The 16,375-nt window shown below is 42.0% G+C and overlaps 2 protein-coding genes across 5 annotated transcripts in view; one reads left to right on the top strand and one right to left on the bottom strand.

Annotated features, from left to right (window-relative positions):
* Positions 1-7,088: 7,088 nt before the first annotated feature.
* On the bottom strand, positions 7,089-14,609 carry HNRNPDL (heterogeneous nuclear ribonucleoprotein D like). Its single transcript, XM_043572360.1, is given in 9 exon segments — positions 7,089-8,837; positions 9,991-10,083; positions 10,420-10,590; positions 11,310-11,369; positions 11,372-11,423; positions 11,569-11,700; positions 12,152-12,313; positions 12,416-12,584; positions 13,370-14,609. Coding segments are annotated over 8 exon segments (1,260 nt in total). The 5' UTR covers positions 13,813-14,609; the 3' UTR covers positions 7,089-8,837; positions 9,991-10,012.
* The window catches only part of ENOPH1 (enolase-phosphatase 1), a 37,354-nt gene continuing 35,330 nt past the window's right edge, over positions 14,352-16,375 (top strand). The window contains exon 1 of one of the 4 annotated variants that reach the window (XM_043572365.1): positions 14,352-14,364. Coding sequence is in view for 2 of the 4 variants with exons in the window: in XM_043572363.1 (XP_043428298.1) it covers positions 14,985-15,068 (84 nt within the window). In the remaining 2 variants the exon portion in view is untranslated. Of the gene's footprint in view, positions 14,365-14,723; positions 15,069-16,375 lie in introns of those variants that run through there. The other 3 variants (XM_043572363.1, XM_043572362.1, XM_043572364.1) reach the window with 3 other exon arrangements.

The following is a 16,375-nucleotide window of genomic DNA, read 5'->3' as shown; positions in this document are numbered from 1 at the left end:
GGATGTCCTCACTCTGCTGTTCTGTAAGTGCTTCTGATTACTGTCTGTTGTATATCTAGTCCATATACACATATACATATATATTTAATAATGAATAATAAATTTAGTAATTTAATAATGACTATTTTAGTATCTCACACCCTCTAGGAGAGTTGGAAAGCCACGCTTTGAAACTCTCATCCAGGAACAATTTCCAAATCATACCACAGAATTGGTTCCATAAGGATTCCTCTGTTTCTACTGCTGCTCCTGTTGCACACAGATGCTGCCACTAGAACCTTTAGGAAATTAGCTCCTGTAAGAAAGTACCTGCAACCATGGCTGCCACCTGTCCTAGCACTGACTCCACTAAATCACTTTGATTCACTAGCTCCCTGTCTCCAAGTCTAATGTAGGAGGATTTTGATTGATAGGTCACAAATCTGTGCTCTGGCTGTGAGCCTGGGAAGGTGATTATTAAATTACTATTTTAGGGACATCTGGGTGGCTCAGTCAGTTAAGTGTCTGACTCTGGATTTCATCTCAGGTCATGATCTCACAATTCATGACCTCAAGCCCCACGTCTGGCTCTATGCTGACAGCGCAGAGCCTGCTTGGGATTCTTTCTCTCTCTCTCTCTCTCTCTCTCTCTCTCTCTCTCAAAATAAACCAAACCAACCAACAAACAAAAATCTTTAATATTTGTTTAATATTTATTTATTTTTGAGAGAGAAAGACAGAGAATGAGTAGGGAAGGGGCAGAGATAGGGGGAGACACAGAATCTGAAGCAGGCTCCAGGCTCTGAGCCATCAGCACAGTGCCTGATGCAGGCTGGAACTCACAAACCATGAGATCATGACCTGAGCCGAAGTCATATGCTTAACTGACTGAACCACACAGGTGCCCCCCAAAAATGTCTTAAAAATTTTTTTTGAGTGTTTCTCCTTACTTCTTGCCAGGCCTCCTATGATAAGAATTCTCCAGACATGGGGAAGTTCTCTCCATTTTGCATATAATCCATACAATGTCATAATTAAGGCATAATGATTTGTACATTAAATGGTTGCTTGCGATAATAATTTTGCTTTCCATAAGTCTTCTTTACTCTTGGAACCACCTCACTGCACACTTTTTTCAAGTCACTTATTTGTTGAAGAAATGGAACATTCTAATTGTTGAATTTTCCATATTCCAGATTTAGATGGTTGCATTCTCATGGTAATTTAACATGTGTCTCCATTTCTTGTATTTCCTTGTTACTGGTGGTTGGATCTAGATTTAGCTGCCTTTAAGGTTTTTCTCTTTGTTGTTAAATATTTTGGCTTCACCAAGATGTATCTCTGTATAGATTTCACTGTATTTTTCCTACTTGCAATTTGTTGGTATATTGAATCTGTAGATTGTCTTTCATCAATTCTGGAAAAAATTCAGCCATTTTCTCTTCATATATTGCCTCTTATTCTGTCTCTTTTTCTGGGGGGGGGGGGGCAGGCCTCCCTGCAGGAAGACCTTAGTGCTCCTCTCCCATCCCTCAGCCATGCACCTTGCTCACCTTTTCAGCTGGCTGCTATATCCTTTATGTCATTTGTTCTCCATGGCAATTTTCATGTGTTTGTCTTTCCATGCTACATTTTAGATAGTTTCTTCTCATCTGTCCTTCAGTTTACTAATTTTAAGTTGCATCTACTCTTGTTTTCAGACTCATCCATCCTTGGTTTTTAATTTCATTTATTGTATTGTTTTATTTGTATAAGTTCTGATACTTTATCAGATCTACTATTGCTTTAAAAAAAAATGTATTTAAAAAGAGGGGCAGGGGGAGAGAGAGAATCCCAAGCAAGCTCCAAGCTCAGTGTGGAGCCAACACCAGGCTTGATCCCGTGACCCTGGGATCATGACCTGAGCCAAAATTAAGAGTTGGACACTCAACCAACTGAGCCACCCAGGTGCCACTACTATGTTGCTTTAATAGCTTCCTCTTCTTTGGAGATATTTTCAAGCTTATATTTTATTTCAATGTAATAAGCATGGGGGGGGGGCCTAATATCTGCTGGGTTTGTTCACTGTGTTCTCACTTATGGTGGATTTTATTATGTATTGGTTATTATGTTTGAAAAAACATTCATAGACACAATCAGAAATCAAGGATGAAGAAATTATTTTCATTTGCTTTTCCAGGCACTTGAGGCCCCTTACTTTACTAGAACTATCTTAATCTAAATTCTGAGATTAAAGTTCCCTTAACTGCCCAGGTAAGGAAACTGGGTTCTCTTGTCTTTTGTAAGCCTTTAATTTGACTAATTGGGGTATCAGAGTCTCCCCTTGGAGGTGGCCTAGGGTTTTGACTTCTGTGCCCATTGGTAAGGCCATCAAACCCAACTTTGAGTGCTAGGCTTATTCTCCTGGTTTTAACATTCTCTTAGATTAGATTTTAGCCAGGTGAATTATTCATGATCTTTTTAGCTCTTTTAAGGATATTTAAAAATATTTTGCATCCTGCTGGTCTTCCATAGGATTGGTTTGAATTACTTAGGCCATAATTGCTGAAAACAGAAGTATGGAATACTTTTTGAAAAAATTATGTCTGATAATCCTAATATAGTTATAGACATACACTTGAGTACATATTATTACCCTATATGGAGGAATGTGCTAATGCATGGAAATGTATGTACTACTAAATAAAAAAATAGAATATGATCTTAGGAGCATTTTATGGAATAATTTTAAGAACCTTTGACATCTTCATGTAATGCCTTTTCTTTTCTCATGGCAACAAATGTAGTTAATAAATTGTGACCACTGTTCCTAAATTGTACTAAAAATTTGCATACCTTTTCCAGAATTGCCAAGAGAACAGTAATTAATGCCTAATGCCTATGTATTTCCTGGTTAAGAGTATCTGATTGATTCTATTAAAAGGCAAAGGAGAGAAATTTGTCCCCTGTGTCTCTAAATGAAGAGAGGGATGATTTCATCAAGGGGCAAATATTTATACCCAGGAGAATTTAAATAGAAAGATTTGAACAGTAACACTAGTCTAGTAGTATTGTGGAACTTGGCTATGGGTCATTGGTAAATCTCTGTACCTGCCACTAACACCAAGACCCTCCTCTCTTGGGGTTGAAGATTTAAAAAAAAGGAAAGAATCCCACTGTCAGCAGAGAACTGAAAGTGATATGATACGGTGTGACCGAATGTCACTGTGTTGGTTGGGGAACAACAACAAAAAAACCCTTTCGTTGATGTCTGTATCTTCGTGTTCTAAAACATCATGCTAATAGTAATTAAAATAGCTTTTAATTGAAAGAATAAGGTAAGACCTAGGCCAGGGTGAACTTATTCTCGGTTTTGACAGGCTCTAAGTCCTATGTTTACATGGATTATAACTAAAGAATAAATACATGAAAAACATAGAAGTGTATTTTAAAATTTTTTTTTGCGTTTTTATTTTATTTTTGAGAGAGAGACAGACCACTAGTGGAGAAGGGGCAGAGAGGGAGACACAGAATCTGAAACAGGCTCCAGGATCTGAGGTGTTGGCACAGAGTATGACATGGGGCTCAAACTCACGGATGGTGAGGTCATGACCTGAGACGAAGTCGGACGCTTAACAGAGACACTCAGGTGCCACAGAAGTATGTATTTTAAATAAGATCAAAAGTAAAATTGGGGAGTCTTTTTGTTTCTGATGCAGTCGTTCAAATGTATAATTTAAAAGAACTTGAATTGTATCCATACTGCATGTATTTTAAAATCACTTTTCATCCAGAATATGAAGTAATGCATACTCGAAAATGCCTTTTCCTTTTCCTTATTTCCAATATGTTAAGTGCAGTGCTACAGTCCTAGAAAGTAGTAATGAAAATTCTTAGACTTATTTTCAGTATTTAAAAAAAATTTTTTTTAACGTTTATTTTTGAGACAGAGAGAGAGCACGAACAGGGGAGGGGCAGAGAGAGAGGGAGACACAGAATCTGAAACAGGCTCCAGGCTCTGAGCTGTCAGCACAGAGCCCGACGCGGGGCTCAAATTCACGGACCGCGAGATCATGACCTGAGCCAAAGTCGGACGCTTAACCGACCAAGCCTCCCAGGCGCCCCTATTTTCAGTATTTTAAAAGTCTGATAGAAATCAGATTTTAAAAAATCTGCACAAGCCAATGAAAATATTATTGCTTTGATTTTGACTGGCAATAAATTTGGTGGTATGATGCTGATTATCACACTATGGAAATTCTGATTGGCTCAGTTGTTTAAGCATTGGACTTTTGATTTTGGCTCAGGTCATGATCTCACAGGTTCATGGGATTGAGCCCTGCAGCAGTCTCGGGATCTGCCAACAGCAGAGAGCCTACTTGGGATTCTCTCTCTCTCTCTGCCCCTCTCCACAGCTTGTGCGAGCACTCGCTCTCTAAAAAAAAAAAAAAAAAAAAAAAAAAGTATCATCACATGAGAGCAATATACTTGATAACATGTATTCAAAACATATAGTCCATGGAAGAATGTATTTAAAAGACTTGTCCTGGTAATGGAAAATGTTGGAACTATCCTAAAATACCACTTAGGCCCCACTATCACATCATTCTTTCATCCTTTCACTTACATGGTCTATGAGAAACTTATGTCCCAAATGTCTCATGGTTCAAGAGACAACCTAAATAATCACTGTCAATCCCATTGGACAGATCTGTCATGAGAATAAGGAGTTTGCTACAGATTATCAAGGCTTCAGTGTCATCAGAGGAAAAAGAATCAATCAACTGTACTAAAATCTTATTTTCCTACAAAAGATCTCAGTACTTACAAATTAATTGTATTAAAGACTGCTGACCAATCTTAATGCTAACAGATCATTCCCATAGGTGGCAAAAGCTTGTTCAAAATCTAGGACTCAAGAGATGCTTAAGGGAATAGAAATCTAAGATTCCAAAATGTAGTGCATTTTTTTTTTTTTCTTTAGAGACTGTTTGAGAGAGAAAGTGCAGGCACACATGAGTGGCAAAGGGGTAGAGAGAGAGAGAGACAGCAAGTGAGAATTCCAAGCAGGCTCTGTGCTGTCAGCCCAGACGTCTGCACAGGGCTTGAACTGTGATATCACAACCTGAGCTGAAACCATGAGTTGGATGCTTAACTGAGACACGCTAGTGCCCTGTGAGTTGGTATTTTTAATTAGCTAACTTCTACAATTTTAAAATCAGGAGATTAACCAAAATTTTGCATAGGGCCTTTTGTGGGGTTGGCAGCTCCTTTTAATAAAACTATCACCCTATGTAAGTGTTGACAACCCAAGACACAAATACCGAAGTAGAGAACATCTGAAGACACCCCTTGTGCAACCTCATCAATGATAGCAAATTCAGTAAATTTTAGTCAGTTACCATAAAAGCCACCAACTGCAAGAGCCTTTTAAAGTAGATAGCTTTCAAAGAATTTCTCTGAATCCACCCTTAAAATATTTACGTATGGATAGGCATTTTTCTGTCAGAAGAGAATTCATTTTTGGTCAGATTCTCGAAAGGACATAACCACTGGAACAGCATAAGGAAAAATTTTTTTTTTTGAGAGAGAGCACGTGTGAGCAAGCACATGAGCAGGGGAAGGGCAGAGAGAGGGAGAGAATCCCAAGCAGCTCCACACTGTCAGTGCAGAGTCTGTTAGGGGACTCTATCTCACAAACCCTGACATCCTGTCCTGAACTGAAAATTGAGTAGGACGCTTAACCAACCGAGCCACCCAAGCACCCCTGCAAGATACTTTCTTACATATTTCTAATTTGTGTTGGCCTTTGATAAACTCTAACCATTCTTATTCAACATTTCTAGGTTTTAAATAAATCTGAAATTATACTGAATATCCTTTTTAAAACTACAACTCCAGGCACCTGGATGGCTCGATCGGTTGAGTGTCTGACTCTGGATTTTGGCTCAGGTAATGACCTCACGGTTTGTGGGACTCTCTTCCCCTCTCTCAAAACAAAAGAACAAACACCCTACAACTTACTCCCAACACCCTCTGACAATATACCTCCCCCCAAATGGGGGTACACCTTTTTAAAAAGATTAAGTTTTCTCTACCCCCAACATGGCACTCAAACTTACAACCCTGGGATCAACACATATGCTCCACTGCCTAAGCCAGACAGCAACCCAAAGGGGTGCACCTCTTAATCCTAAAAGAATAAAACCAGGGGTCAAACTGCCACATAAACACAAATCTTCAGAATGTTTATTTTCCTGTAATCCCCAGGACAGCACTATATTCTATCCTAGTTTATAAAAAGCAGTGGTTGAAGTGTTATAAGTGGTTTCTTACCATTTCAACCAAAATTTGTTGCAATTCCACATCCAACCCAAGACAAAAATACGAAACCCCGTCTAATCCTAACAGACCGTATTTTATGAATGACTTCATAGAAAAGGCAATAAAAAATAGTTTATACAACTGCAGCATCCTTAAAAGTGATTCAGTGAAATTTAGCATCCCGTGGTTGACATCTTATCAAATCTTGGTATTGGGTAATGATGAAGTTTTCATATATTAAAAAATTATTAAAGTGTAAGATTATCAAGAAGTCCAGTCCCTATCACCATTCTGAATGATGCATCTGAGAATGGAATAAAAGCTCTGCTTATCCACATTAGTACCCCAACACACATCTTAATTCTTAATATCCCCAATTATATAAATTTAACTGAAACTAATGAAATCAAGTTTCTATTAGGATGAGGAACACCACACAGAACTTGGTCAAAACCATTCAGATAGCATACTTAACAAAATACACAGGCTACTTGAATGTCATAGGCTTTCAGAATTTCCATCCTCACCCCTTCAATTAACTTATCAAATTAGTTCTAAAGGAATACTTCAGGGTATCTTGATAACTTTCATTCACCAAAATCAAGTGCCTAGAGCACTTTTCTTGGTGTATTTAAAATTTACATCATTTGGCACTTACAGAGCCTAAATTCTTAATGAGAGTCCAAAGCCTCTTGAGGGGATAAAAAACCAAGCACACTGTTTTTTGTAAACCTCAGACAATAATCTCTAGATGTAGTGTATTTCTTCAAAGCCATATATACCAAGACTTGATTGAAGAGTTTGGATTTTGTTTAAAAAGCCTTTATTCATTTTTGATCAGGGAAAGGACAATCTCAATGTCAACTTGTCACCTAATCATAAATTTGAACTTAACAGGATTCACTGCCCTAGACACTGCACCTACAGACTTTGACAACATAACTTAAAATGAAAATCTCCCTTGTTCCCTAAGGTTGCATGTTGAAAGAATAAACAGTCCCTTGCAATAACCAACATTGGTACTTGGCCTAGGTTTAAGGTCAAATAGCAAAACAGGAGCAGAACAAGGCCAAGTGCATTGTAACTTGATAGCCAGCGAGTACAAACATCATTAAACAAAGAAAGCTGCAGGCACCAAATAAAACAAAAGGCAGGTTCATCAGCATAAAAAATTTACATTTGGTTGAAGGTGAGGTCAACTGCTCTGCATATGAACACATATGCCAATCCTAAAGGCTAACGTAGAACCACAGAAACAAAACTTAAAAAAAACCCTTAAATCCAACTACACTGAATGTAAAATTTGAAGCTTAGATTTACCCAGGAATTTCTCCAAAACCTAGAGCTAAAACTGCTTGATTCACCAGGAAAATCTGTTGTAATGACTCAGTCACCTTAGATTTGCATTGACATACATAAAATTTAAATTATACTTTTCCTCACTACTCCTATGTCTGAATATGGAATGCTTAACTATGCAGCTCATGCACTAATGCATTAAAAATGATGGAATCTACTAGCATGACTTTTTCTAAAAACTCACACCACATTAACAGTTAACACCCAATATAGCTTCCTAAAAAACCCCCCAAAACATTTTGTTCAGTTTGGTGCTTGCTGTGACAATACCAATAGAATACAACTGACTTCCTCAAGTCACTACTTCAAATATCTGCATCTAACTTTTGCTCAAATTTTAACCACCTCATACCTATCTGCCAAAATCCTTGTAACGATTTCGGATACTCAAACTGTAGCTCCAACACACTGTTTAACAGTGCCTTTTCCCTGGGTATATCTGGATGTTTTAATCAAGAAAACAAGTAAAGTCATGGTATTACAATTAGCCAAAGCTCTAACAGACCAGATTCTGAATGAGCTTACCCTAATCAATGGCTTTCCAGAGACAGGAACAAAGCACAATCACTTTTATTTACGAAAAGGAACTACCAACATGCTTTGTGCTAAAAAGGTACAGTTCTTCAAAATATAATCCAGAAGACTGATGGTCTGCTAGAAAGCTTCCACTAATGACAACACTATGACAAGGTCTCCAAATACACAGAGAAACGTTACAGGTGTGGTGGAAACCTCAGCAGGGAAATGAAGCCTTAGAGCATAGACTACATCTAACAAAAAGGGGGAACAGGGGCACACTGTAGCTGGCTATTCGTAAAAGGACCACAGTTTCTCCCTATGGACCAATATTCCCTACAAAATAAACTGTGCCTTAATTATTGCTTATTTTAAATTACACTTTTACAGAGCTATTTAGTACCTGACGCAGAAAAACAATCACATAAGGAAGCATTTATTTGAGATTTAACATGAAATCATACAAATAAAATTTGTATAAACACAAATCCACATTGAGTCATAACACAGATAGCAAAAGACAAAGTAAAAACAAAGAAAACTAATTGGCGGCTATATACAGTTGGACACAGTTGTATCTTGTACACTAGAAAGTCTTTTACAAAATAATCATCTTAGATCAACAGAAGACCAATCTTCATTGTCGTCCTGCAAGATGGGTTAACTTTAGCAATCTCCTCCTAAAAACAAAAACAAAATAGCAATTACATTTGTGTAACTCTGAAAGCTTTCAAAGGTCCACTTTCATGAATTGTTTTAAGTCCTCAATTTATTCTTTTCTTCAATAATTAAAGATCACATGCATATTCAATTGCAAAATGTAGATTGGGTAATTAATATTCACCCTGCAGTTCCCAAATGATAGTGAATTTAAATTTAGTAAGGAATCAGGGAATGCAATGTTCCCATATTCAGACTGAAGTATACTAGATTTAGGTCTACTAGAAGCATCTCTAGTAAGCCAAAAAATGCTCTTACAAAAATGAATTCCTAATAGGCTTATTATATTAGAAGAAAACGAATTGCTGTGTGCATATGATCTTTAATTTATATCCCAGATTTTAAAGTTCTTGTTTTGGTTTGTAGATTTCACTATTAGCTATAAAAAGAAAAAGCAAGCATTAAATCTTAAAGAATGAACACTTAAAATGAGGCTCCACAATTGAAATACAACACTAAACAGAAGACCAAAATGATTAAGCTGTAAAAAGGCATTTATGTACTTTAACTCCTGTAAAAAACCATTTAAGTTAAGTTTAGACACTTAATCTTCAAAAAGATTAAAAAAGAAGCCAAAGTCTGAAGTTTTCCACTTTAATCTTTACGCTGGTACATGAAGTTGGAAGAGACCATACCACAGGACAGCGTTTTCTGGTGTATGCCTTGCGCTCTGCCCGCAACGTGCGACCCCCAGAGATAGACGTGGTCAGGGTGACACACGGCCTGCAATGAAGTTCCCGCTGGCGGGTACAAACAAGGTATAATGTCAGAGTTAGAAGACAACATTCTTGTTTTCCTTAAGTTGTACCCATTTCAGTACTTTACCTGTTAATAGTTCTAAAAATGTTTAATTATTCCTCTAGACCACCTGGTACACAAAGCAAACAGAAAAACTCTTAAGTTTTTCTGTAATACTAAAGAAGGTGAGATAAGACTTTAAAGTTAAAGATCTATAGACACTTTAGGCAAAACAGGCTCATAAAGCAATTAAAAAATTAACAATTTAGTAAAAACAGACTACATCATATTTTGTTTTTACTTATTTTTCATTTGTCTATTGATCTTTAAATTAAATTAGACATTTCCACTGGTTTCTTGTACTCTTATACACACCTGTTTTCTCCAACGTCCTCCTTTAGTATGGCTGGTAATTGTTTTGGTGATTGCCACCCCCTCGAGACGCCTTGCCGTAAGTGCTCTGTTGGCCTATTTTGAAAACACAAAAAAATTACATTAAGAATGCTTTCTATAAAAGTTTCATCATAAATATTAGAAAACTCTTAAATGTGTAATACTCTGCATGCCAAAACATCAAAACCATGTATCTTAAATAGCTATTATAAACTAGTCATGTATCACGTACTCCAGAACATTTCTAACCAAAGTCTTTGTCAGTAACCATCCTATGACTATCAAATGCTTCAAAAACTCCCAAACACTTCAAAAAACGGAAAAACCCACACACAATTGCAGAATGGGATTGCACTTTTAACACTGAATTTTAATACCATTGGTTTATGAAATTAAGTTAAATATTCTTACCACTGTAGTCTGCATATCCCTGTCCATATCCATAGTTCCCATAGTTATACCCAGTATAATCATAGCCGCCATAGCCACTATAGTTTTGATCACCACCATAGGCACTATTGTAATTTCCATATCCTTGATCATAATAGTTATTAAATCCTTGGTTCCAGTTTTGGCCCTGACCTGAAACAATGCACAATGATTGTTAGGAGACAACTTCTGACCCCCAATCCTAACATAAAATGTTGTGTTCCTGTCTCTCACTCCACAAATCTTAAACAAGCAGAATGTACATCTATATTGCTATCTGACTGGAGAAAATTATTATTTTAATTATCATAAAAGGGGGCAGAAAGTCCAATTGTGCCAGTTATCAAGCTTCCTACATGTAATGGAAAATCAGGACAGGGGCACCTGGGTGGCTCAGTTGGTTAAGCAACAGACTTGATTTCAGCTCAGGTCATGATCTCAAGGTTTGTTGAGTTCAAGCAGAGCCTGCCTTTGATTATCTCTTTCTGCCCCTCCGCCATGCGCACAGGTGCGCACTGTCCTTCAAAATAAATAAACTTTAACAGGAAGGAAAATCAGGAGAAGGTGAAAACAGGTAGATTGGTTAGCTTTAAAACAAGGACTCCTGCCCAAAAAAACCCCTAACATACCATGATGTACCATGTAATCTTAATCACATTAAGTGTTATTATTTCCCCATTAGTAATGGCCCTGTCAGGCTGGCCATTCTTTGAAGAGGTGAAACCAGTAAACTAACAAAAACCCACACACTAACCTGAGAATTTTTCATATTCGAACAGTTTTAAAACTAGCTTTACTTTCTTATGGGCTTATTCCTATTTAGCAATTTGCAGCCTAAACCACTGAGCCATCTTCAAAGAATTAAGTCTCACCTCGTCCACGACCCCTAGTACCACCTCGTCCACCAGCTGCAGCACCTCTTCCTCCTTTTGTTGTTGCTGTTGCTGCCTATAGACCTCTTTGGGTTGTGCAACTTTGATTTCACACTATAAACACATTAAAAAAACAAATAGAATTTTTACTATGTCAAGCCCTTTTATTCTTCTCAAAACAAATTGAGAAATTCACTAAAAGAAACAAAACAAAAACCACCCTCAACATTTTCACTTAATAGAATCAAGATGGCTTTACCTTCCCAGAACCAATTTGATGATATCTGCTTTCTAACAATTTCTTTACTGGCTCTTCATCTGTGTATGTAATAAAGCAAAATCCTCTTCTTTCATTTGTTTTTGTATCCATGGGAAGTTCAATATTTTCAATCTGAAATCAAGAAGCACACTCACGATCATCCAGTAATGATAAAAGCTACCAAAAGGTTTTAGAATACCCCAGGTCCTTTCCAAGTTTCAAACACATATTGCATGTTACTCTAGTCACATTACATCTGTATAAAAGCTCCTACTTTACTGTCAACTCAAACTGCAAAGATTCGTCTGTGAAGCATTTAGAAAGGAGAGCAAAACTTCATTTATTATTTTGTACCCAACAGATGCCATTGGTAGAAGTCCAAACACTGACCACACCAAAGTACCTGTGATTTGGCCAAAACAAATTCAGTATGGGTTTCCATCATAGCACAGTAAACAGTGATTAAGGTAGTGACTAAAAAGGACCTGAGCAGTTAGTTTAATCTCTTCCACATCGGATAATGTTCTTTTCTGTAAAAAGCCGGGATTACATAAACATACACAAAAGTAGTCATAAAGCGCACCTCTCCAAAGGCTCCAAAATATTCTTTAATTTGTTCTTCAGAAGTATCTGGGCTCAATCCACCCACAAAAACCTTTTTGGGAGGTTCTTTCCCTTTTAAAGCTTTGGCCCTTTTGGGGTCTATCAATTTGCCATCCAGTTTGTGTTCTTTCAGTTCCAAAACCTAGAAGACAAATTTAATCTGACAACGCTATGCAAGCAAGGAAAACCCCCAGACAATTTGCAAAAGTACACAGAAGGACTACAATGCAAAACCTGCTCCTACCTTATCAACACTAGCAGCATCTTTGAAAAGCACAAATCCAAATCCTCTTGATCTTCCAGTCACTGGATCTGTTTTTATTGTACAGTCTACAACTTCCCCAAATCGAGACAAATATTCAGTCAGATCTTTCTTGCTTGTATCCCAGCTCAAGCCTCCAATAAACATTTTACTAGAAATAAAGTTATTTTTTTAAAAAAGATTAGCAGCGCCTCACACGATTACTTCAGTTCTGGAGTTATGTTAACTACGAACCAAGCACGGGGAAGTTTAACGGTATATGCAAGGAATTCAATCCGGGTCTACAGATCAAGTATTAAAACAAAAAACACAAACCCTCTCCCCAATTCCATCGAGGTCGCTTATTCGAAACAGTGGACAGCGTGCTCGCCATGCTTCATGATACGAAGTTTAAACAAGATCAGCAAAGTATGTTCGATTGCTTTAAGATTTAAAAACCCCAACTTCCTAAGCTGATCCCTCACAACTTAGGTTCATCCTCTTTCACAGCTGTCAAGCCAACATGCCACCTAAAGAACTCTTAACACGTCCTGGGGATCCAAGTACCACTCACACACCGATTCCAAACGAGTATTTCCGTAACACCGCCCAGGAAAACTGCGCGGGGCCCTAGCACAGACACAATGAAAAGGCGGCAGCAGCTGCAGCATGTGGCGCAGCGAGGCCGGCCCCTCCCCCTCGGGCCCCACGCGGCGCCTGCGCACTCGGGACACAGACGCCGCCGCCGCCCTCCTCCTCCAACTCCTCCGCCCTTCCCCCACCCTCCGCTGGAGTCACCCCTCCGTTTCCTACTTTCCTCTTTCTTCTAAGCTAGTGGGGCCCGGCAGGCACGCGAGGAATCGACTCGGGGCAAGAACCGGGATAGCGCGCGGCTCCCCAAGGATGAAGGGCGCGTGCGGCGCGCTGGGGGAGGGGGAAGAGAGAAGCGTGCGGTACCCGTCATCCTGCTGATTCTTGCTCGCGTTGATCTTGGATCCCTCTGCGAATTCCTCTATGTTGCTGTACTCGTTCATGTCCTCCATGGTGGCGGAGCTGTCGGCCGGGGGATGCTGGCGCGCAGTCCGGGTCGCGGCAGCAGCGGCGGCGGAGCGTTGTATGGAGCTGGATTTAAAATGGCGGCGGAAGAGATCCGGGCGCCGCCTGCGCCCTCCCTTTATAGCCGCCCCTCCCGCCAATCGGGAGGGCTGCTGGGCGGTGACGTGGCGCTGGGCCCGGCGCGCCCCCTGCCGGGCGGAGCTGGGAGCGAGCGAAGGGAGGAGCGGGGCGAGCTGCCGAGGCGCCCGCGGCCGCCAATGGGAAAGGCTGCGGGAGGCTAAAGTAGCGGGAGCAGAGGGGAACAATGGCGGCGGCACATGGGAGAGCCGGGGCGGGACCTCCATCGCGGCCCTCCCGGTGAGGAGCGAGGTCGCGGGTGAGGGGACGCGGGCTTAAGATGAGAGAAGCGTCAGAAGAGAAAAACGAAGGGGCGAAAAGTCCTGGGGTCAAAAATCCCGAGCAGTGCCGTCGCAGGGCCACAGTCCCTCTTGTCTTGAGAGCCTTTGTCTCTGGCGTCCGGTCCAGCCCACTCCTAGTACAGAGCCATCAACCCCGCCTTTTTCCAAAGCCCTCGGTCCCCCAGTGCGGACTGCTGCGGTGGCGGCTGCTGCTATCGATTAGCACCGTGGCCGGGTCGCTCCAGAAAAAGGCGGACTGCGCCCGGCGCCGGCGGCTGAGACAGCGAGCGCGCTCCGCCGCGCGCACGCGTGTTTTGTCCTCGAGCTGGCTGGAACCAGCCGAACAGGAAGCGGGCGCGCGGTGGCCCCTCCGGACAGCGGCGCGGCGCGGGCGCCTCTTCCGCTACCGCCACAGGCGCGCGGGCCGAGGAAGCGCGGCGGGCCTCCCTAACCGATCGGCGGGAGCCCGGGCCGACGTAGTCAGGCAAACCAGTCCCGGTACGGCCTCTTTGGCTGGCTGAGGACGGGAGGAGGGGCGCGAGCCCGGTCAGGTTACTGTAAATATGCAAAGCGGAGGCAGTGGGCGGGGAGGGGGCTAGGTGCCGTAGAGGGCAAGGGGCACTCACATCCCCGGCGCGCCACTCGCGGGGCTCCCGTCTGCACGTGCCCCGGGCCTCTCCCGCTCGCTCAACCAGTCTGCGGAGAGCGCGCGCGCGCCCGCGGACCCGGCTCCCGCGTTCGCTTCTTTGTTCCCGCCCACGCGAGGCCCATTTTGACGGATCGGGTTCGAGGCCCTCTGGCGGCCAATCGGCATCGACGCATTTACCTCCCCCCACCCCTTCGGAACCCTGCGAGGACCGCCCCCTTTCCCTGCCCACGTGGTCTCGTCCTCTGGCCCTTGGCAGCTCTGTACTTCTGGGCCCCTGTACGGCCGTGTGATCCACCTTTAGGGGCGTGGAGGTGGTCCTGTACCTTAAGCTTCGGGCCGCACGCGGTTGCCGGGTGGGCGATTCTTGCGGGGCTGTCGGAAGCCCAGAACGGTGCTGAGGGCGCAGCCGGCGCCGCCCTCTGCCCTACCTACCAGTAGGCCGATTCTGGTAGTTGCATCCGGTAGGGAAATGGTCGTGCTTTCCGTGCCCGCCGAAGTCACTGTGATCCTGTTAGATATCGAAGGTACCACAACCCCGATTGCTTTCGTGAAGGTGAGGGGCGGAAGGGAGCGGGGAAGTGACTTGTGCTTAAAAGCATTAAAAACATTTTTTTTAGGTATTGCAGGCCTTGTACCACAGACGCGAGGCGTAGGAAAGGTGGTGTGGCTTTGCGCCGCTCTGAGATGGGAGGAAGTAGAAAGGCTGCGGCAGGTTGCGGGGATCTTTTCGTCACCGCACCCTGTTCATCATCCTCGCCATTCCCTGTCCTTGGTTAGATGCTGATGGGTGGGGAATGGGTGGAGATGGTGGCGAAAAAGGGTGGAGGAGGGCAGATGCGCTCGGACTGGGAGAGGCGAGGTGGGCGCCCCCCGCCGGCCAGGTGTGCGCCCTGTCGCCCCGCAGGTGAGCGCCTGCTTGGCTCTAGGTTGGGCCTGGCTAGGCGGTGGCTGCGATGGAGTGGTCCTGGAGACGTCTAGTCGCGCAAAACGTAGAGTGAAGTGTCAAGATAACTTTTCAGGTAACCCTGGTATCTTGGACCATGGTGGTTATTCTTCGCCCCTTCCCACTCTTGCAACATTAGTGGCCAACTGCACGCTTCGTGTTATTGGATTGGGCAAGGTGGAATGTGGCGCTGATTTATTAAGCTATAGATCAAACATGTCTAGATTCCGTTCATTTTCCTCTGAACACCATGGAAACTTGAAGCTCTTACACAGAGCCTTTCTTCTAGGGTGTCATTATTAACCAAACACTTGCCTACACGTAATTCATAAGCATATAGCTCTGCTTTTAGCAGAGTTTTAAAAAATACATACGTTCTATCAGAGTAAGTAGCAAGCATTAGTGTAATTTGTAAAAGAATTCCTTGGTCTAGTCTACCCTTTATTTGATTTCTAGAGGTTTAAGATAAAAGCATTAACTAGAAGCGTTTACATACAGTAATAGGTTACTTACAACGTAGGAAAAACCCATCTTTCAACAAACAAAGCAGTCTGAGTTTTAAATATTTTTACGTTTATTTGTTTGAGAGACAGAGAGAGTAGGGAAGGCGCAGAGAGAAAGAGGGAGAGAATCCCAGCAGGCTCAGTGCTGTCAGCACAGAGATCATGATCTGAGCTGAAATCCAGTCGGTGACTTAACTGACTGAGCTACCCAGGCACCCTGAGTTAAAAATTTATTTTATTTTATTTTATTTTTTTTTATTTTTGAGAGAGAGAGAGAGCACAAGCAGGGGAGGGACAGAGATAGAATCTGAAGCAGGCTCCAGGCTCCAAGGTGTCAGCTCAGAGTCCTAGGCGGGACTTGAACCCACAAACCGAGAGATCATGACCTGAGCTGAAGTTGTCCGCTTCACCAAC

Source organism: Prionailurus bengalensis, chromosome B1 (genome assembly GCF_016509475.1).
Source record: "Prionailurus bengalensis isolate Pbe53 chromosome B1, Fcat_Pben_1.1_paternal_pri, whole genome shotgun sequence".
NCBI lineage: Eukaryota > Metazoa > Chordata > Mammalia > Carnivora > Felidae > Prionailurus > Prionailurus bengalensis.
The sequence above is the reverse complement of the archived record's forward strand: the minus strand, read 5'-3'. Positions and strand labels throughout refer to the sequence as shown.